The sequence below is a fragment of the Falco cherrug genome, chromosome Z, assembly GCF_023634085.1.
Source record: "Falco cherrug isolate bFalChe1 chromosome Z, bFalChe1.pri, whole genome shotgun sequence".
NCBI lineage: Eukaryota > Metazoa > Chordata > Aves > Falconiformes > Falconidae > Falco > Falco cherrug.
Genome location: NC_073720.1, coordinates 84,689,224 through 84,711,802, shown reverse-complemented (window position 1 = coordinate 84,711,802; position 22,579 = coordinate 84,689,224). Strand labels below are relative to the sequence as shown.

At 38.8% G+C, this 22,579-nt stretch overlaps 1 protein-coding gene across 1 annotated transcript in view; it reads left to right on the top strand.

Annotated features, from left to right (window-relative positions):
- MSH3 (mutS homolog 3) overlaps positions 1–22,579 on the top strand; it is a 113,223-nt gene that overhangs the window by 23,078 nt on the left and 67,566 nt on the right. The window contains exons 9-10 of the mRNA XM_055699760.1: positions 18,379–18,491; positions 19,864–19,978. Coding sequence (XP_055555735.1) covers positions 18,379–18,491; positions 19,864–19,978 — 228 coding nt within the window. The remainder of the gene's footprint in view (positions 1–18,378; positions 18,492–19,863; positions 19,979–22,579) is intronic.

Here is a 22,579-nt window from a genome sequence, read left to right as displayed (position 1 = left end):
GACGGGCAAAAAAGAGCACTGTAACTTTGTGTGGGTGTAAGGCCTTTGAAATATGATTGGATCATCCTGAACACAAAAGTGATATAAATAGGTAAGGGCTGTGACAAGACACCACCTCAGCTCTGATGTGAAAGGACTAATCGTTACGTTTCTAGTATCACTGCATATTATACTTCTAGAATTGTTGTAGCTTGCTCATATTGTAGATTCAAAGATAACTTCTCGTGGTGTCATGCCCCAAAATGAAGGGGAAGGATTGAGGGGAAAGCAGTAGTTGTAAGAGAAGGATCCCATGGCTAACCAGTCAAGGTGCGTACATCAGTTTTAGGCATCACTAGGCAAATAAAGGGTACTGATCACAGAGGAGGTATACTTGACTCTTGGTATGTCTCTGAAAGGTTTAAAGGAAAAGCTGGGCCTTCAGCCAAACTAACAAATTGTTGTGTAGCTTTTTGATGTTACAAAAGTCTATTGAAATTCCCATGTTAGTTTAATCATCCTGTGATATATAATTAGCATATTATCAAATGTTATTGATTAAAAAGTAATATCTTTGATTTTTAACCTACTGTAGAAAGGAACATCAGAATGGAGTTTCATCAGTAGCTTTTCAGTGGAATTGGTGGGTTAAGCAATCATTCCTATCCCACAACCCCTTTCATGTTTAGTACAGAAGTTTTTGTGCCTTCACGGGGAACTGGGACAAGTGAAGAACCACTACAGTCATTTGTTCTTTTCTGGGTAAATTTTTGAACTGGTTAGGATTCTTGTTTCAGTTCAGTATATGGTTGTCCAAGCTTTTATGCCAGAGCAAAAGGAAAGAGAAGAATGAAGATGTTGGGAGTGCCAGGGATGTTGTGTTTAGTGGCTGTGTTTATCTCTGTTTGAATTGATAGTCAGGCTGTACTCTTGGTTTAGCGAGTGCTGTACTGTAGACAGGGTCCATTATGTGATAAATTAAAAGAAGAACCCAACCTAAACCAAAGATATCTTTTAATGTAATTCCTCTTAAAAAAAAAAAAAAAAAGAGAAAATCTGTCTTGAAGCATGGTTATGTTGGCAGATGTACAACTTCAGGTTGGCTGTTGAGAGAGGACTTGGCATGGAACTGAAGTAGCTTTATTGCAGTCCATACATATATGAATTGCATATGAAATATTACATTAAAAAACGGTTGTGTATTAGTAGGGATATCTTTTCAGATGCTTGTCTCATCATTTACCATGAGTAGAATGTAGACTAATACTTTGTACCTTTTATATTAAGCTGGGTGAGGGGAATTCTTGTAGTTCTGTTATAAACATTCATTATAGACAGACATCAGTATGTTGTGCCAGCAACTTTGCATATTTTAAAATACAGGAACTGCACAAAAGTATCTTTTGTATGCAAAATAACTGCAATATATCTTGTGTGTGAAAACAGTTGATCTCACAAAAATTAATAGTTTCACTTAGTAGCTTTATCCCTCTATTCCCTCAAATATTATAAGCATTTCATTTGTTGGTGGCAATAGTTTTATTTTTCAGTTTCCTTAAGTCTTGACATACAAAATCTAGTAAGTTAGAATAATGTCAGTTGCCAGTAGAATTAAGGTGCTGTGGTTTTTTTTTTCCCATTTTTGTATTATTTAAAAAAAAAATCACAACAAAACTCTGCCACTTTTGTTTTCAGTTCAGTTCTATGCACCAGAGATGATTTGCAGTCTTACAGAATGGAAAACCATGTTTTGGACTGAACCATTGCCAAAGAGAGCATTCACTGATATCAAGGCCTTCAAAGTGTAAACATGAGATTAAATTGAGTTTCAATTTTGAATCCTGATCTGCTTTTTCATTTTTTTTTCCTTAAAAAGCATACCATTAAGCCTACGCTGCCTTCATCTGTTTCCTTCAAATGTTTTCTATTTGTAAAATAATTTCATAGCTTTTTGCTGTTGACTCATTCATGAATCCTAGCAAAGCAGTAGTATGAAAAACACAGAGTATAGCACCTGTATGTTACATACTAAATTAAGCTGTGTGAAAGATAGCTCCCCTGCTTTTTCACTTGTATTAACTTTTCATAGAATGTGAAATCGAGGTACGTAGCCATTTGTGATTAAAATGTGCCACTCTTAATTACAGGAATATGGCAGTGAAAAGAAAATTTTGTATATAGAGGGCATAATTATTAACACTCTTTGTATTTATTACATTAGAAATGTCACTGTGTTTAAGCATCTTTGTACATCTCACAGGAAAGCCTGAAATAATTTGTTGAAAAATTAACAAGTTCATTTCATCACATTTAATGGATTCTTAAATCTGTATCAGCTTATCAAAGAAACCATTAATTAAAAGTGTAATTGACTAGCCAGCTGTTCCCTGTTTTCTGTCCAGCAGCCTCTACTAAAAACATTACAAAACATGTAAAGCGCTTTATCTGAGGGAGACGAGAAGTTCCCCGTGCCAAATTGCGCTCAAGCAGTGAGACTTAATTGATAGTTTCTTATTTCAGTGTGTGTTGGGTGACCACTGTCTATAGGCGTGTACTCCTTTGTATAGGGGCAGGTTATGTTAACAACTTGTGGAGAAACCCCTTTTAAAACATGACATAGATGGTTAGCACACCAGAATGCTTGCTTCCTGGAGGGGAGCACTGCATGGCTAAAGCTGAATGTGTGGCTGCATTTTCCTCACTATGCACCAGAAATTCTCTACTATCAGTTCAGTTCTCAGGCTAGGCTGCTATACTGAGAGCAGTAAATAGGCACGTACTGAGGATGAGTTCTGCTTGCTGAATTGACATACTTCAGCAGCATAAAATGTACAGGTCTTTTCTACATGGGTAGAATATGCTTTGTCCATTAGGTTTACAGTGTTCATTCCCAAGTTTGGAAATTATTCTCCCCAGGTACAAGAACAGCCTCAGCTGAACCATTTCTTATTTTGAGTTTTACTTCTGTGAGATAGTTGGGAACCGGAAAGGTGCCCTTGATCGTGGAGAATCTGTGTTGCTCTTTTAACTGGACATGCCCAGTTAACAGTGAGGATGTAACTAGCCTGCTTTTGTGTTGATACTGCACTTTCCATTGGGACAGTGCAAGACAAATTGTGACCAAACTCAGCAGTTGTCTATCTCTTTCTGGAAACCAGAGTTTGGCTTTCCTGGAAATTAACACAGATCTCTCAGAGTCTGAAGACTTCTCTGAACATTTGTCTACTGTTTATTTGCAAGATTTTTTTTCATGTATGAGAGTCAAATTTCTGTTTGAGTTAGAATTACTAACAGTAAAATTCCCATTTATCATTGGTGTATGTGACCAAACCGCCGAAACTTCTTTTGTTTTTGGTATTCATTCTCAAATTATGACCTGTAACAGTAAAGGTTCCTGCTCCATTTTTTTTTTTTCTTTAATTCAGCATAACTTAACTTTCAATCAATTTCAGTTCAGTCTGTTCAAGTGATGTGACTGGAGAATGCAAGTTAGGCATGCCAGAAATAAAAAAAAAAAGAGACTTTATGTCACAGTCTCAGCTGTGAAATGTGGTTAGATAATGACCTTAAATGGTATGTCCTGTCTTTGTTGCGTATGAAGTTTGCTGATAGAAAAAGGAAGAGCATATCTCTTCATCTTCTGACTACTGGATGGTTGAAGTCCTCTACATGAAGACATACTAAGAGAATTCCTGCATGGAAGATTCCTTAGTTTTCCAAAGAGCATCCACTGCTGAGAGCACAAATCTCGAGTTTCTGAGATGTGTGAGGACTTCGTTGAAGCCAATCACCTAAGACTATGATGTGGTCATGAACCAACTCTGGAACCATAACTATTCCTTCATCAGATCCATTTCTGATCTCATCAGTAGACTTGTAAACAGTAAATTAAACATCATATGCTCATCTCTTTTCTACAGCACAGAAGAAGCTGCTTGGTAGAACAGTGCTGTAAGGCAAGAGAGGTGTGAAAAGGCAAAAAAGCCAGTCTATATGTTCTTGTTCATTCTTATTAGTGCAATTAAGCTACAACTGGTCTGTACTGTATTTAATAACTTTCAGTTTCTTAGAATCATTTGTTTCTCAAAATCAAATCAGGAAAAATTTTGGCTCGAGTGGGATTTCTGGATGTAATTTTGTTCAACCTCTTGCTCAAAGCAGGGGGCTGTCTTCAGTTAGGTTTCATGCAGATTTTCCAGTTTAGAAAATCCTCAAGGAAGTGCAGTCCCCAGCCTCTCTACACCACCTGATTATGTGCTTAATTGGTCTTGTGGGGAAGATATTTTTTTCCTAGTCTGTACAGAATTGTGAATAATTTGCAGCTTGCCAACTGCTTGGTTTTATCCTTTCATTGTGCACCTCTGACGAGAATCTGCTCCAGGCTTTCCTGACTGCCCTTTAGTAGAAGATGCCCCTCATCTTTCTCCATACCGGACAAGTTCAGTGTCCGTAGTGTGTCCTCATTTGCCATATGCTTTAGTCCCCTAGTTGTCTTAGAGGCCATGGATTCCCTCTAGATTTCTGATAGGTGTCTTGTACTGGGGGCCCAAACCGGACTCAGTACTTTAGGTAGGGTCTTAGAATACCAGGAACAGTGGAATAATCACTCCTCTTGATCTCACCATCCTTGTGCTACCATGGCCCAGTGTGAGTTAGCCTTCACTGCCGCAAGAATGATTTGACTTCATGGTACTCAAATTACTTTATCCCGGTATGTTTCCCTGCTTTTTCTTTTCACAAAATTCATACCAATAACCCTTACTGTCCTACCTGTGTGGAAAAATCAAGTCCAAGTGACAAGAATAATTGCGATGTGATTGTAAAGGAAATAAGTGAATGAGCACCAGTTTGTTAGCACTGATACCAGTAGCTGTGAAGCTTTGTGCTTCATGCTACTCTTACCTCTGCTAGCTGAATTATGATTAGTACAGTGTAGCCTACTGTTACTGCAGATGGGTCATTTAAACCTATTTTATGTTAATCTGAGTGTGAAGTCTTGTGTGGTATATGTATAAACACCATGCTGTTGGTTGTTTTTCCTCTGCAGCTTGGATGAATGTATTTCCCACCTGTTTTTTTAATGATGGGTAATACCTGGAGGAATGGCTACCCAAAAGTTTCAGGTCTGGATATAGATCAGATACTTGTTTTGTAGATAGTTAATAATCAAAAATATTAATTAAGAATTTCAAGTCTTTTACAGAAATATTTGGAGAAAAGTATCCAAATCCTGAAGACTTATTTTGGAATTTTTCTCCTTTTTATTATAACCTGTTAGAATAATGTGGTGTTTTAAGTAAAGAATTCAAGAACCATGGAAGGTTTTCTGCCCGAGTACCACTGTAATGACCCGTCAGCGTAGTTTGAAAACACAGTAATGTGTATACTTTCCTTTAAAATTTCAAGTGAGATGTTACGGGCTGAATTTCAATTTTCATTTTTTTTTTTCTGCTTGATTTTTAAAGGTGGTCTGTAATCCTACACTGTTGCGCAAAATATTTATCAAGAGGATTCAGCATTTCTGTTGTGTTTTTGTTTTTGTTTTTTTTTATGGGAGACTTCTTTCGGATATGTGTTGCTAGTTGACATCTGTCACCTAGAAGAAACTCACTGGTTCTCAGACGGGACTTGGCTGAGGAATGCATGGGAGAAATGTTAGGCCATTGTTTCTGTTCTGAACTGTGATCAGCGCTCCTAGTAAACTGAAAGAAGAAAACTTCCAGTTTCCGCTCGTTTATTTGCAGTATGAGGCGCTCCAGCTGTGAACACAGATCTGTGGATCAGAGGACAGAATTAGTTACATGTAGCTAATTTTGACTGCTGATCAGTTTCCAGACAGGGGTCAGAATATTACTTTCTGCAATGCAGACAAGGCATAGATAGATTCTTCCTGGAGGCCTTTCAGCTCTGTCCTTCCCACATGACATCTGTGTGGAAAGTACAGCCATCTGCTCTCTGGCCCTTTCCCTCCTTCAGGCTTTCCCTGGGGTACCTCCACATTTTCCCTCTTCCTCTGGTAAAGCATTCTAGCCCAACAAAACTGCTAGACTGTCTTCTCATTCAGGTTCTCTTTTTCTCTGTTGTTAGTGTATATGTAGGTGCTTATTTAGTGTATAAAAGGTTCTTAGCTTCCCTTACAGAAAATTGAAAACCAAGCAGTGGGTATTCAGTGTTGTTACAGACCACAGGAAGGTGTGTAAGAGCCGGAGCAGTACCCAGATCTCTTCTTCGGAGCCATTAACTGAAATGGTTTCAATGCAGTGGTGGGTGGAAAATCCAGGCATGGCCTTCCTGCTCGCAGAAGCAATATACTTTCTCAGCGTGGTTCATACTGCATGTTTAGTGCTTCTAGTAAATGTCCACAGCAATTCTTACGCTGGTTAAAGAACAGGATTTATGTTTTCAAAAGTTCTTGGCAGGTACGGTTGTGGTAGTAGTGTGGGAGGTTAGTTCAGATTGATTTATAGCAGATGAATGGACTCCCTCTGTCACCATCTCCATTGTTTCCTATATAATCATTGGAAAATACGTTTCAACAATGATGACTTCCATTCTGACCTCCTATTTATGCTGTCTGTCTGTGCTGGCAAAATATCCTCTTATCCATCACCTGGGCAAATGTATGGTTCATGCTTTAGCAACATTCCTCAGAACCACAGTGGATTTTCTGTGGCTGATGCATTCTGTAACATTCAGATTTGATTTGGGGCTGTTTTTAATACTGTGAAGACGTCACTAACTTGAATTTAAGATCGTTTCCAGAAGTATGTTGTATTGTAGCCATCTGTTTTTAATTTTTACTTGTTTTAACAGCCTCACCTAAGTAACACTTTCCCTTTTCTTGGATAAAGTACTAAATGTTTTGCATATGTATGTATAGGATCCAGATAACTTTGAATGTTTTGAAGGCCAAGGGTATTTTGGATATGTCAAACTAAGAATGCCTAAGATTTTTGCTCAGGCACAGCATAAAGGGGAAAAGGAGATAATTGAAATGGGTGGGAAATATTGTTAAGCATTGAGTTTGACTTTGTTGAAGCTGAATTTGGGCCATTACTTATGCTGCTAGGGAACATATGTCTTTAAATAAATGTACTCTACTGAATTTTTCTCTGTCAGCTTGATCCTGGAATGGAGTTGTAATGGTGAGTTTTAGTATGGTGAGACAGTAGGCAGTGATTTGACAGAAGCACAATGGTTATGACTTCACTGCAAGATCTGGTAGGTGGGAAGCCTTTCCAAAAAGGTTAGAAGAGAAACAAAGAAAAGTGCTTTGTGCTTAAATGTTTTTGTTACTCAAAATGGGAAAGCTTCGAGTTCCTGTCAGTCAATAAAACTATGATCAGACAACATGTGACCTTTTGAAGCAAAGACCACTACACTCGCTTTTGGAAGATGTATAATACATTGAAAGAGGTGTTAAGTTATGAGGGGGGTAGTAGAAAAGCTGCCATTTAAAACCAGGTGATAGTCCAAAATTCACTATACACATTCGTATTAGAGTTTCAAAATTCATTTTATTTCAGGGTTTTGTCATCTTTTCCTTCAGTCTACCTGTCCAGAATTTTTGGTGTCTTTTAGCTGTAGTAACCCTCTTCCTATGGTTTAATTTATTGCCAAAGTTTATGAAGCACTTGAAGGCTTTTTTTTTAATGATGCAAGGTAAAGTTGTAACATTTCTAGTTACATAATACGTAGTACAGAGCTCAATTTTTCTGTCCGCTGTCCTGTTGAGGTGTAGACATTCTTTTAAAAGTCCCTTTTGGTAAAATAACATGGTAATTTAGGGGGAGTTTTGAGAATCAATTTTGACTATGTTAGAGGATAATTTAAACATTAAGTGGTTGCTGTAGGTCCTATGGTCAAGCATGAAGTTATCTAAAGTATTTCTTTATATGAGCAGATTCAACAGTGTTTTGCAGTAGGGCACTGTCTTGTAAAAATTTTTCAGGATGGACTGTAGCTGGCTTCTGGAGCAAATATATCAAAAGCAGATTAAAATGTTGATGTATTTCCTGGATTAGATTTCTTCTTTCTTTTCCAAATAGTTGTATAGATCAGACTCTTAATTTTGACCCTGACATTGCTTCTCTAAGTTAAATCTCTTTTCCCTAACAGTCAGTTTTGTTGTACTTCCCAGAGATCAGCACTTCTCTACTTGTTTCTAGCACGTCATGTACGAGAAAATTTTGGCGCTCAGCTTCCAGTCATGTTTTCAGTAAGAAGCAGTTACAACTGTTTTTCTTTTTGTGCTGCAGTCTTACCCTTTAGTGTGCAGCTGTATTAGCAGATAGATGTGCTGTTGTCCTGTGCTGTTTTCTGTGGGCAAGGGTGTAGCCCCTGCAGCTGTGGCCACTGCATCCTGCAGTCTTCCCTTTTGAGCTACGTTTTAAAATGCACTTTGGTCTGTGTCACCAATGAATGGTTTCGGACACTGGAAGAATCACCATCAAAGGTATCAGCAAAATACTTTTAATGTGAATTTTTGGGAGTGCGTCTTAACAAAGTTTGATGGCAAGCTTCACTCTATTACTTATTACATCAGTGAAACAAACAAAGGAAAATTGAGCTAGAATTATTACAGAGGCAGGATATGCAAAAGGAGACCCTCCTATTGAGTCATGAGGTTCAGAGCAGACCCTCTTGCTTTCTAAACTCCTGATAGTGCTTAGGTACAGCTAGGTCCAATCTTAGTCTCTGGCTTGGTCAGTGGTTTATGTCTAAAGGATGTCTAAGGTTTATTCAACTTTCAAGATGCATCACAAGGTCTTAGCAGCCCATAATTATGGACTAATGTAACATTTATGAGATGAGCTTAATAGGATTTATTACTCTCACAACAGAGACTTAATTATAGATGGGATATCTAAATCAGTTCACACACGGATGCACACAGATGCAATGAGATAAAGGTATAAAGATATATGCATTTAAATATATAAAGCTATACCTGTTAAAAGTTCTCCTCAAGTGAAGTACTCACTTCAAACATCTTGGTACTTCTCAATGGGCAGAGAGTTGAGCCTCGAGGAGTGGAGGGTTTCATCCCGTGCCCTGTTGTTAGCTTTTGGTGATGGTCCTCTGAAATTTGGAAGCTTGGGAGTTTGCAGGCTCTGAGAGGTGTCCCACTGGGAGGGAGATGCTGCTAGAAGTTTACTGCTGTCCAGGAGGGCTCACAGGGTCTCACTAAGGACTGCTTTTTATAGGGGCACAAGATGGTAGGCTGTAGTCATCCATAAATTTCCATTCTGGCCACAATCTGGGTCAGTAATTTTTCAAAGTTCCAGTAACAACGGTACCATTCCACTCGGGCTACGATTCAGGTCAGGAACGTTCCAAGGCCGTCGGGGGGTGACTGATGGTTCCGGCTGCCGTTGCCCACCTTGGCCAGGCGACAGGAGCTCCTGGTGCGGCCAGTGCCGCTCCCCACCTGGGCTGTGCAAGAGCTGCTGGTGCGGCCTGACTGGGTGCAGAGGGCTGAGCCCTCACAGGGCTTCCCGAGACCGCAGGGCAGCCCAGGGGAGGGGGGGACGCCCCACCACAGTCTGTCCTTGGACTTGCTCTGACAACCTGCTTGCTCCTATGTTGGCTCTTTTGTTATACCAGTGACAGAAGCTTGTATCGTTTAGTGAAATGATCTGTCTGATGTTGGTGATGGTGCTGCTCTAAGTGGAGGGCTGGACAGCATGACCTGTAGGGATCTCTCAGTGATCTTTGCGCTTCTAGAGGCAGGATACATGTTCCTGCTCTGCTCGCTGTGATCATTGTTGACATTCAGAATTGTTTTTGAGCAGTGAAAATAGGAAAACTTGGAGGTGGAGGGGGCAGAAGTGTCAGGCAGTGAAAGTCTCTAAAGGGTGAGTCATTTTGCTGACCAACTACAAATAGTGAAATGAAGCTTGTGGCTCTAGGGAGGATTGGAAAAGGACTGTCATACAATCCTTAGAAAATCACCGGTGCTGCTAAAGCTTTCTGGTGGCCAGCTTTTGCAACAATTTCCCTTAGTAATAGTGATCAGAGCTGGATGGTCTGGTCCTGTCATTGTCTTTTCACTTCATTTTTGGTGAGCCATTTAACCATGCTAGCTAGAAAAAAGCTTTTTTTCCCTTCCCCGCACTGTGGATTTTTTCTGTTGTAGCATGCTCCAAGTGCTTGGTGCGGGGTCAGGAAAGCTGTACAGCTATTGCAGAAGAAGCAATGGGAATAAGGAGCCAGGGATGAATGGGGTGGGGAGAGTGGTACCATGACAGTCAGCAGGTACATTGATGTAGACATGCACAGAACTACAGCTGCCATGTCATTGAGATAATACACAATAATAAGAGCTGGTGCTGAGTATTTATCCTCTTCATACAAAAGTATGCTTGTTCAGCTATATGTTGTATGAAGTTTAAGACCACATGTGAGGAGAAAATACAGAAAATGACCCTGTCTGATGGGAGAGAACACAGCTAATTAACATTTTATTTAGTACTGGGCAAAAACTTTGGCAAATACAGAGATGTAAAATGATCCATTCTTGAGGAAAAAGGGGAGAGAGGCGAGTTCAGAATTTGAAAATCATCCCAAAAGCACATGTGGTTCTGAGGTGTTTAATAGCCTGTCAGCTAGGTGTGGAGAAGGAGACATGAAAAAGTCTTACGCATCTGATTTTAGGATATATGACATAAATGGGGAGTTTCATTAATTTCTGCTGACACTGCATTTTTCATCTTTGTAACTGTATTGTCTGTTTGGGATTTTAGAAATACTTGCATTTGCTTTTACATTACCTGTCCTTCCCCCCTCCCTGGCTAGAGTTAAGGTTAGCTTGAAGCTAAGTAGCAAGCACCAAAGCACTCTGTCCCTTCAAAATCGTTAAGGCTGGCATGCTGTGTTGCTCTGGCACGATGCAGCAGTTCATCATGTTCTTCTGTATCCTAAGAAAAAGATCTTACAAGCTCTATGGGTTGTGTTAGGGTCATGTTAGTGGTGTCCTTTTGGAGAAACTTGTGGTGACTATTAGCAAGTAAACTCTTTGGCATATTGCTGTGTATTTGAACCCTGAGTGTTTTAAAGGAGTGCAGAATAGCATGTGTTTGGAATTTCCTGAACTGTTCTCTACAGAAAGGCACCATGGTGAAATCATCTTTGTGAAAATTTTTTTTCAAAAAAGTGTGCTAATTCTGCTGGAAACTTCCAACCTTAAAACTGTGTAACTGGTGTCAGAAAATTCAGGGCAGAAATAGCCACAGACCAGTTAAACAAAGCCACCAAATACGCCCTGCCGTGGGAGACTCGATAGTGTGCAGAAAAGAGAGGCAAGCCACAGGGGTGATCCCAAGCTATCACAAGCGTGTGTCTGGACCTATGTCTTCACTCTCTCCTCACTCACACTTCATTCAGAAGTATTTTCCATGGTAGGGTGTAACTGGGGGAGCATTATTTCATTTTGGTGTTAATGTAGTATGGCAGATACTAGGCATACTGTTCATATATTTTGTTTTGTGGTGGTGGTGTTGCTGCTTCACTTTTTTTTTTTTTTGTTTAATTTGCTTGAATCCCTGCAAGAAGAGAGATTTTTGCTGATTGGCATAATGCTGAATGAAGGACTCGTGGTGCCTGTGGGGATTCTGGGGGCAAACTTGCACAGCTGGTTCACGAAGCTGTCTCTAGCACATCGGAGGTGGACGGTAACAGGAGAACAAGCACGTGGCAAATTAGTCCAGTGTGCTCAGTCTCCTGATGAGACGAAATCAGTGAGCCACATCCTCTCAGTCTCATGTATGTGTGGCACCTGCTAAACGCAGAGGGAAATACTGCTGGAACCTTGGAGAAGGTACTGTGCTGGCTTCTGAAGAGCAATTGTATGAGCTGATACACGACTGCACAAGGCACTGAAGATCACTTTAAATAGTGCTGTCCGTTGGATATGAACTGCTCTGTGTTGTCATTTCGCAAGTAAACTGTATTTGCTTTGGATGTCTAATGGAAAGAACTGTGCTGTAAGTTAGCTTCTACTCATTTATCCCCCATTCTGCTTGCATGTGTTGTTTGTTTACAGGTATAGACGATGGAGAGAACTTGTACTTTTTTAGGTAATTTCTCCACCATGTTTTGAGTTCAAGGCAGGTTTTCTGATATTCTTTGCAGTCACTTCATACCCTCTGAAAGTTGACTAGAGTTGCCCTCTGTTTCATTGTCCAAGTTGTAAGTAAAGTATTGAGGGCTACCAGATGCTGTATTGAGTTTTATGGAACTTTGCAAAACACGTTGTTCCATTTTGATGGTGAACCCCTGACGCTGTCCTGAGTATTGTTCTCCAGCCAGTTTTGTACCCATTCTCTAATAAGTACTTTCATGTAAATCATGCTTCCCTAGATCAGTTATGAGGATGTGTGAAACGATATAAAATAACCTCACTAAAATCGAGCATGTAGTAAATCTTCTTTTTCTCTGTCCACAGAATCTGTTCCTCTCCCACTGAAGGAAATTAAATTGATTTGGTGGGATTTTATTTTTCTTGACAAATCTGTGCCGGCTGTTGCACATCTTGCTTTCTTCTAGGTGCTTAGAAATAATTTCCTAGCAGTTTGTGATCTTTTCTACTAGGTTTCTGTGAAACAAGTGTAGTGTGTCTCATCCCATTCATCAGACAGGCAGATGGAAGGAGCCTGAAAAAGTTTTATGTCTTGTTTATGGATGTGGTAGCTGCTGGAGTGCAACTGTGTTGTGTTTTGTCCTGTAGTCCTTAATTCTGTTCTCACAGAAGACAGTGTCATACAGTGCCTACAGAGCCTCTCTGCCCTGTCCTTTTCTGATAGCTTCTTTGCTCTACTTCCTTGACAGCTCCTGTCTCTTGAGTTCCTAAAGTTAGAAGAATGTTTTCTTCAAATTTCTTGCATCTAGACTCTTAGTTTGTAGATAGGGTTGGAGTTCTTTTCAGCTGTAGTTCTGCTGAGGTGACTAGAAGGAAATCGGGATGTACATGTTGAGGAATATTAATAATTTGGATAGTAAAAGGCAAGCAAAAAGTTTTCCCCAGGTTTTTCTGTATATATATGTATGTGAATCTATATATGTAAAATATACTGTGTGTGTATATATATGTGTGTACATATATATATATTACAGTGTGTCAGAGTTGCTTCTAGGCTTTTCAGCAGCTTCTAGCATAAGTGAGCATTTTGGGATGGGATATTTGAAAAGTTGGAGGTCTTGTGGGGTAACGTGTTGTATGTAGTATATTGATAGCATACATGTGGTAATTATTGTTTGGTTATTACAGGCAGAAGTGATTTAAACCATTCTGAGAGTGACAGATACTTAGAGAAGGTGACTGTGCTGCCATTTTCCTTGTAACAACATTTATCTCAATCTCTGATACCTGAAGGTTGTTCAGAGCAAATGTGGGAAAGGACATTAGTCTGGCAGGACAAAAAAAGCTGTGCTTATAAAAATATATGTGTTCAGTGCCAAAAGAATAGCTGCTTGGAAATGTTACAGGGGCTTTGCCAGAGAAGCTACTGAAGCTCCGTGTCAAGATTTACCGAAAAGGGAAGGATGGTTGTTCTGGAGTTCTCACAGACAATTCAAACCTAGAGCCCCTGAGGTAGAAGCAATTGTATGACAAAGGTAACACAATGATGACAAATAAAGGAAATTTCTGCTAAGCATGCTAATAAGGGAAGATGACACAGTATGCCTGGATTTCTGAAAGGAGTAATGCATTCAGGTTACCTTGCTCTACTGGGCAGTGTAGGCATTTTTTCCCTTCAGTGACCAACTGGTCATTCTAGCAGAGTGCACTGTGATAAGTGCAGAGAAAATAGCAGTTTGAATAAAATGTATAGGAAAAATTAAATCAGTTACTTGCGCTTTATATATCTGTGCTTAGCATCAGAAATAAAAACTAAATTTTAGAAGCAGAGATCTCCCTTCTAAAATTCTGTATCATTTATGAATTTGTGTTGTGACATATGAATGTACAGTTCTTACCAGTGCCTGCAGCCCTTCATTTGAGTAGTCCTAAAGCAGAACAGGCAGGGCGGGATAGTAGTTGGAAGGTAAAATTCTGGAGTTATTTGCTTTTCTTAGGAAGGCTTTCTGAGCTTCAAGAAAACTTGGTTTGCATGTGTTTGTTTTTCAGGAAGTCTTTATGCCCTTTATACCTATTTAATTGTAAATTGTAGAGCAGTAATGAAGTGACTCCTGTTTTATTCAGCACACTGCAGTGAGCTGTTGTGCTTATATGCAAGGTCATTCTAACAATAACAGATTTCATTATTTTTTGTAAATATTTTGAGTCAGTATCTGTGAATTAGTTTGATTTATGTTAGTTTATATTCTTCTAGCATTTTTTTGTCTTGAAGAGATTACACGCACGCACCCGCCCGCCCACCCCCCCCCCTTTAGTGATCTCTTTTGAGTATTTTTCCTGCAGCATTTGGTAAGCAGTAATTCAGGGATAAACCCCAGCAATGTTGATCCTTTTTCATTTTCCCAGTAGGGTGACAGATAAATTAGTCCCTGTAGTAACAGATTCATAGAACAATATAGATTTGAATGGACTTACATATTACATTATATACACAAAAGCGTGTGTATGTGTATCTGTGTAAATCTGTGTATCTTAGGATCTCATCCTTTATGCATGTATTTTGTGGACAAGTTGATTTCCTATTCTTAAATGTGGTAAATAATCATCTCTTCAAGCAACTTCTGTAATGGATCTCATGAGGAAAAAACAGTTCTGCATGAAAGCCCAGTGTGCTTAGAAAGCAGGGAATGTTAATAGGGGGCACCACAGGTTCATGTACACCGTTCAGTTGACTGAAAGCCTGAAACATCTCTGTCTGCTCAGTATCCGGTTAAGGGTGGTAGCAAAGGAACTTGTGCAAGGAAGGTAAACAAGCTTTGAAAAGTTGAGTTTCATCGTTAAGTAACCCTACCAGTGTCTTTGGGACTATGAGAATTTCTTGTTTTCAGAAGTACAGGAAAGGGTATTGATTTAAAGAACAAAGTCCAGATTTCTTAGTGACTAAGTATCCTTTATTGGCAGCGCTGAATGCACGGGGCATCCTTCCACCAAACGTGCATGTTTAAGGTAGCTAATAATTCGATATTTATACAATGAAATAATGATTATTCAACTAATATCTATACATATTCATTATCTAATCCTGCCTACCCTCGCTTCGTATGTTAATTAGCTTATCAGTCCTTCGTGCTTGCACAAATTCTTCCAAGAGTTGTGGGCAGGGGTCTCAGAGACGGGGGCAGTGGTCTCTAGGAGGAAGGCCGTAGGTCTTCCTCATGGTGTACTTTTCACCTCTTGCTCGTTATGTGATGGTCTTGCACATTTGCAGTGTTCTTAATCAGTCTGAGGTAATTTATGCCCTTGCTGGCCATCTGCTTTTCTTGCTTAATTGTTTCTTTTACCCTTATCTGTCCTCTCCTGCTGGAGTGTTCTGCTAAAGTTTTAGCATAGAAGGTCAGCAGATAGGCGGATGTCTAACAAAGGATAACAGAACAGACACCGAAGGTCGATGAGTAACATATGGCGGTACATGATATCTAGAATTGTTACAGTGGTTAACAATCATTATAATGGTTATTCTTTAATTCTATCCTAAAGTTAGTTCACACTACATCAGTATCAATAAAATACTGCATGAGTTGCACAGCAGTTTGTTGTAGATGTTCTGACAAGAATGATGTTTACAGAAGTTGATGGCAAATTGACTTTTGATTTAAATAAGCATTGGTAGCTGGAGCGATAAAGCATCAACACATCATTCTGGCTATAATCAGAAAAAATGGCCTATGGGTGATCATCTGGCTAAAGAAAGGACAGACATGAAAACCTTCTGCAGCAGATTTAGTTTTCATACATCTTGATAAAAATTCAGATTTTTCCACATGTTTAATAGGTATCTATAACCTTCCAGCTTTTTTACTTTATCTAGAATATCAGATGCATACTTTCAGATAGGTGAAGTGTCAGATACTTGTTTGATGATGCCATATCTAGAATATAAATATTGAAATATGCCATGACTTTTACAAATCAGAGTTGTCTAATCCTAATGTGAACTATTTCCTATCAATACAGTTGATGAACGTTAAGTACCATTGTAAGTCACTCAAGTTACATTGTCTGCCACTATCATGTGCCAAAGTTTATGCTAAGGGGTCGGATAAACTTGGTTCTGAAATGAAAGAAAATCACGAATGCATTGATGAAAATGACAACAGTTAGTTTTTAACCATTACTTTAAAAACAAGCAGGTGTGGCATGTATCATCCATTTAATTACCCCCGAAGCCTCCTGTTTTGACTTCAGTTCTAAAAATAAGCTCTGCAGACCTTGCTAAGCCTTGCTTTTCTGAAGGTGGCGTTACAAAAACCTGAGAAGTAGAAATGGACAGTAAAATTCTGTTTTAAAATGATTTCTCTAAGTCCCTGCTCACATATGGTCAACAGAAAAGCCCTGCTGTATTGCAGGACTGATCCAAAGGCTTGTACTCTGCTAACCTCCAGATACCGTACAACACATTTTAAAAAGTTTCATGCTGAAGTGGTGGTCTTGCAAAAGCCTGTAGTGAGTATCCATGCTAATTTAGCAAAATGGATGGATATGTTAGAGCAGATTATTACTGAAGGTTGGAGCAAGTGAGAAACACAAGGAAGAAAAGAGCTGATTGCTATCAGAGGTTGAGGAACACAGACTAATTGTCTTTCACAGAAATCCATTTGCTTTAAAAATGTTTTCTCATTCTGAGTAGAGTTGGGACAGAGGGGAGTCCCAGAGGGCATGAAGACTGAAATCTTAATTGGATCAGTCCATTAAAACTAAGTCACTGGAAGTAAGCAAGGGATCATCTAGGATGTGCTGAGAAAGTCAGACCTCTGAGACGCAGTTAGTTTGACATGTATTATAGGAAAATAACTCTCATTTTTAAGAGTTGAGCCTCAGACATATTGATCCTTTCAGATGGGAATATGTACAATGCGATGCAGAAACCCTGTCTGTCTGTTTTTTCCTGTGAATTTGAAAAGCTCTGCAAAAAGGGTATTGATTAATTTCTTTCCTATAACACCTACACAATCGCTCTCATTGGCATAATTCTAATACACTAGAAGTATTTGGTTAATTCGTGTCCCATGGCAGTATGAGACTGGATACTCTGAGGCCAAACAGGTTTTATATATGTCTTTTACTGGCAGCTTTCTACTGGCTGCTTCTTCAGTGCTCATTCTGTAGATGTGTAATTATGCTCAAAGGTTGCAGGGGGAGTGTGTGCGATTTTTGTTTTGGTTTTTAACCAGCATATCTGTTTAATGCTGTATTAATAGCTGTACAAATTTAATGAGTAATACAGCATCTAATTTTTATTTCAGTGAGCAGTTATAAAAGCAACCGGTTAGAAAGATTGTAACTTGTAAATACCACACACATACTCTTCTCTGAGTCAGATTATGGCATCTCAGATTTCGTCATTTTAGCTTGACACTCAAGCGCAGGTACCAAGTAACTTTGATCTTATGCACATTGCAATGAATAAATTCTTTTGCCGCTGTCTTACGTAAGGGGCCTATGGCAGCAAGGGTCACAGGGAACAAGCTAGATTAATTTCTCATGGGTTGCAAAACGGGTTGAAATCCTGTACTGCTCTAATTCTCAATTACTTGGTGGCAGTAGAGAAGGATTCATGGAAGAGATCTCATTTGACTTAATGGTGGAAAAGAGTAAGTTTGCTATGTTTACTGGCACTGTTAAACTGGGAGGAACTGCTGGCCTGTTGGGAGGACTGAGTTATCATTAATAACATCCTTGGAAACCAAATGCAATGAGATTGAAAGAAGTCAAGTCCTTTAGCACAAGGAACGGAGAAGTCTTCAAACAGTTACCAAATAAAGCACAGGAATACTTTATTTCAGCTGCATATAGGAAAAGATGCAATAGGTTAATATTACAACAAGTTGTACAGCGTAGAACAAAGCCTTCAAAGATAAGGGGTAATTAAATAGGGTAATCGATAGCATAGGGGTACTGCTTCATTATTTAGTCATTTTAAGTCTTTGAGAACAGATAAAGCAAATACTTATGATTGATGAAAATGAATTTACATTACTCTGCAGGTATACTAGACAACCTCCTGAAGTCTCTTTTCAACTTGCTTGCTGTTGCTGTTTGGGTTTTATTTGTTTGCACTTTTACAATAGAAAGAAGAAATGTTTTAATGAAAACACCACACTCTTAGAAATGTTCTTAACTTACTTAAGTAGCTCATCTCTTCATTCTCTACCTATTCAATTGAAAAAGGGAGCATGAAAGAAAATGCACTTTTGTAACCTACTTAAATATTCCTCACAAAGAGAACATAGGTACTGAAAGTCACTATTTTCTCTTTGCAGGTTATGGGATGACAGAATTAGGATAGAAAGGATGGAAAACCTCCATTTTGAATACAGCCATGCGTTCCAGCTGATTACTGATTTTTATGCAAAAGAAGTGCCTGATACTACAGGTATGTAATTCAGAATGTCTGTGAAGCATGCATCCTTTTATCCTTTACATAGATAAGGAATACATGTGGGTGCATCCCATCAGGTCTCATGGACTTGTCTATGTCCAACTTGTTGAAGTGTTCCCTAACTTGTCCTCCTTTGTTAAGGAGAAATCTTCATTGCTGCAGAATTTCCCACTGGTCTGAGAGGCCTCGGATTCCTCAAGGCACATCTTACCAGTAAAGACCAAGACAAAGAAAGCACTGAGTTTCTCAGCCTCTTCCATGCCCTGTGTCAGCAGCTCTGCTTCCCCATTAAGCAGTGGCCCACATTGTCCCTTGTCTTACTATTGCTGCTGATGTACTTCTAGAAGCTCTTGTTGTCCTTCAGGTACCTTGCCGGTCTCAACTCCAGGTGGGCTCTGGTTTTCCTAAGTCCATCCCTGCAAGCTCAAACAATGTTTCTATATTCTTCCTGTGTCACCTGTCCCTGCTTCCACCTCTCATACTCCTCCTTTTTAATGTTGGGTTAAATCAGGAGCATCTTGTTTATCCATTAAAGCCTTCTGTCACCTTTGCTTAATTTTCTGCACATTGGGATCTTAAGAGCTTGGAGGAAGTGAACCTTGAAAATGAAAACGAACATTATTTAAATAGAAGTGAATACAGGGCTAGCATCCTTTTTTTTTTTGTTGTTTTCTCTCATAGCTTGAAGATGTATGTTTAGACAGATTTAAATTCACACATATTTAGCAACTAAGGGAAATTATTCAACATCTGAAATGTTTCTTCAAGTTCTTGTGTGTGTTAACACACTAGGAACAGGAGAACAGCTTTAAAAAAAAATCTCTGAAAAAACTTAATAAGGTTTACAAAAATGCCGTTTTATGTTAAGATATAGAGTGAATTCTCCTATTATTGCAGCTGGAACGGAGACTGTAGTAGAACAGTATCACATACGAATAGCTGTCTCACAGAGATGGAACCATATTCTGCAGACTGGCCGAGGCAGGCAAATCATAGGCATGTGTGCCAAGGCCTTTTCATTCTATTTAACTTGCACAATGTTGCCTGCAGTAATGGAGATTTCAGAATTTTTAGTTTGTATATTTAGAAGTTTTCTATGCCAACAGTCATTTTTATGAAGAAAACCCTGTGGAGTCAAATGTTTTATGTTTCATAATGTGTTTACGTTATTGTAGTGTTCTACATTCTTTGGAACCATAAATGTTATTTTGGAACCTCACTTTATGTTGATTTATAGATATCATAGAACACTGTACATATATTACAGATTTCCATTTTGATTAAGTTGCAAAATAGATTATACTTTTTCTAAAAAACGCAAGTAGTAAGCAGTGAGTTAACAAGAAAATGACATCTATTTTTTTAGGTCCTCAAAAACTATCTTTAATACTAAGCTTGGATAAGCCTGTTATTTGTTCTCTGGCAGCAGTAATTGCATACCTCAAAGAATTTAATTTGGAAAGGATGCTTTACAATCCAAGGTAAGTTGCCTTATGTAAACTTCCAATTCAAACCACCAATATACGTACCAGTGTTATCTTAAAAGTTTTAGCAGACAACTTTCCCTAAATGTAATGAAGCCACCTGCTACAGTGATAAACATAGTCCTTGTAAAAATTATACTTTACATTTAAGCTCCTAATTAGAACTGAAAGAATCAAGTGATTTCTTTTTTAAGTTTTTTTAATGAAAATCTTTATGAGGTATGTTTGTATAGACATCACTATCAGTAATGTAAATCGCCATGAACTGCTGCCAAGTGTTACTGAAAACAAGGTGCAAAAACTGGTAGATACTAGGGGAAGATTTTAAAGTTTGTTAATCAATATCAGCGATCATATCTCACCATCAGTTTTATTTTGTGAACAAAATTGGGAGCTTTTTTGGCAGGTTGTTTTTGTTTTAAAGCTCTAATTTAGCTTTGCAGATGTTTTTTGCCAGAGGTGTGTAAATAATTGTCTCTTGCTATAATTCTGGAAGCAGGTATAAATACTTTTGTGTTGTAACGTTTAGGCAGAGCTTTGCAGGTATGTTTGAGTTGGTGTTTTCTTTATAATCAATAACTAGATTCACCTTCAACACACCTTGGCTTTCTTAAAAATCCCTTGAGTTGGCTCAGTGGTAGCTAGGGGTAGGGGAACAATCATGCAAAACCTTGTTGATAGACCATCACCATTTCTGCCAAGTTACTACAGAAACACACAGACATGGAAATAATTTTTCTTCCCTTAAGTAGTCCCAAAACCTAGGCTTATTAGATATGCTCAAATGAGTACTCAAAATTTCTAACAGGGTTATGCAAGTGGAATCAAATGAAAATTAAAAGATACTGCCACTCAGGTGTCTTTTTTATGCTGTCTTGCAAAAGTATAAAAGATTGCTATCCTACCTGGCTTAGGTTTGAAAATATCATTGAGGCTTATTAAATATTTTATTAAAACAGCTTTATCTGTCATAGATCCTGTGCCAAATGTTCTCTTGTTTGTCTCAGTATTCCTCTGTCTGGTAAGTGGGCAGGATTTTACAAAGTCTGGCTGCAAACTGGAAACTTAGAAATATGTCATGTCAGTTGCAGATCTTCATGTGTGAGATTCTTAAAGTTTCAAGTCTTATTTTGAAGAGCTCCATACATTAGCAGATTTTCAAAATGCAGCTGCATTTAAAAAAAATTGACTGCAGATGTCAGCTTTAAACATTTTTCAGGTATCTGCTGAAATATTTGATAATTATATATGCCTGGGTTTGCCGGATTCTGGAATGGATTTCTTCATTAAGTTGCCCTTCCCCTCTCCAAGTACCATTAGAATGTCAACAGAAAGTTTTCTGGACTTAGAGGCCTAATGAGGAAAGAATTCCTTTGACATCTTGTGAGCTGTCTCCCCTGCCTCATCCATCAAGGAGTGCTCTGATCTGTGGTGTGGCCACCCATCACCGTTGGTCAGCTTTTTCTTCCCCTTTGTTTTTTGAGTAGTTTTGGTTTGTGGTTTGTTTTTGGTTTGTTTTTTTTTTTTTTTTTTAATGCTTGGCTGGCTAGAGAAATCCTGTTGTGAGATGTATGTCAGGCTCATGGACCATGTGAGAGGTGTGCCAGGCAAAGGCTGTCGGAGGCTCATGGATCTTCTGCAATTCTGCAGGAAACAGAGACGAAACACTTCCATAGTGCTGTAAAGCAACTTAAAATTCCCCGGAGAATTCAGGCCAGTGAGCATATACTGGTGAGTCAGTGAGCATGAAGTTGGAGTTGTGAGACAGTTTTCACTTATTAATGTGACACAGATCTGGATGAAAAAGACCTATTTGATAGGAAGAATGACCAAAAAATTCCTCACACCACTGTACCTTCTTTGGATAAACACTATTCTCCCAGCTGAAAACTGCAGCTCAATTTAATTGTAAGAGTCATGAAACGTCGCCTAAGTTATGAGAGATCATCATTAGTGGGGGGCAGAAACAAGTTGTAATATTTAGATGAAGGTTTTTAATCCACTCTTTAAGATCCTAAATAAAGCAAAATATTAAAAAGAAAAAAGGAATTCTGCCACAGCAGGACCTGGGATATGGCCAGACTGCTTTAGAGCACTAGCAGCAAGTAAAAATGGAATTAAGAAAGAGTGATACAAGCTTTTTTTAATTGATGTTTTCTCATACCTTTACACACTGAGAGCGCTTTATTGGCTTTTGACAAGTCTGTAGACATCTAGGAGAGGTTTTCAAATACAGCTGAGTACACAGTTTTGCTTGAAAAATCACCATTTGCATAGCAGTTGCTGAGGAAATGTCTCAGTGTGTTTTAATTTTACTTACATGTTTTCCAGCATATTTGGGACAGAAGAGGCTGTAGTTCTCAAATGTTGTGATAGATGAAATTAGGAGTAGTGATAGATGAACTTCAAGAAATTGCAGGGAATGGGAGAGCCAGGTATCTTTCTGAAGGAGGGGATAGCTTTGGGATTGGAGTACTACCAGCAGTGAAGATAGAAGAGGTAGAAGTGAAAGAGGACAGGGAAAGGTTAAAATAGCTTTGAGGGAGAATGGGAAAGAGAAAGAATTCAAGAAGAGGAGAAGCGCTTGATTGTAACTTA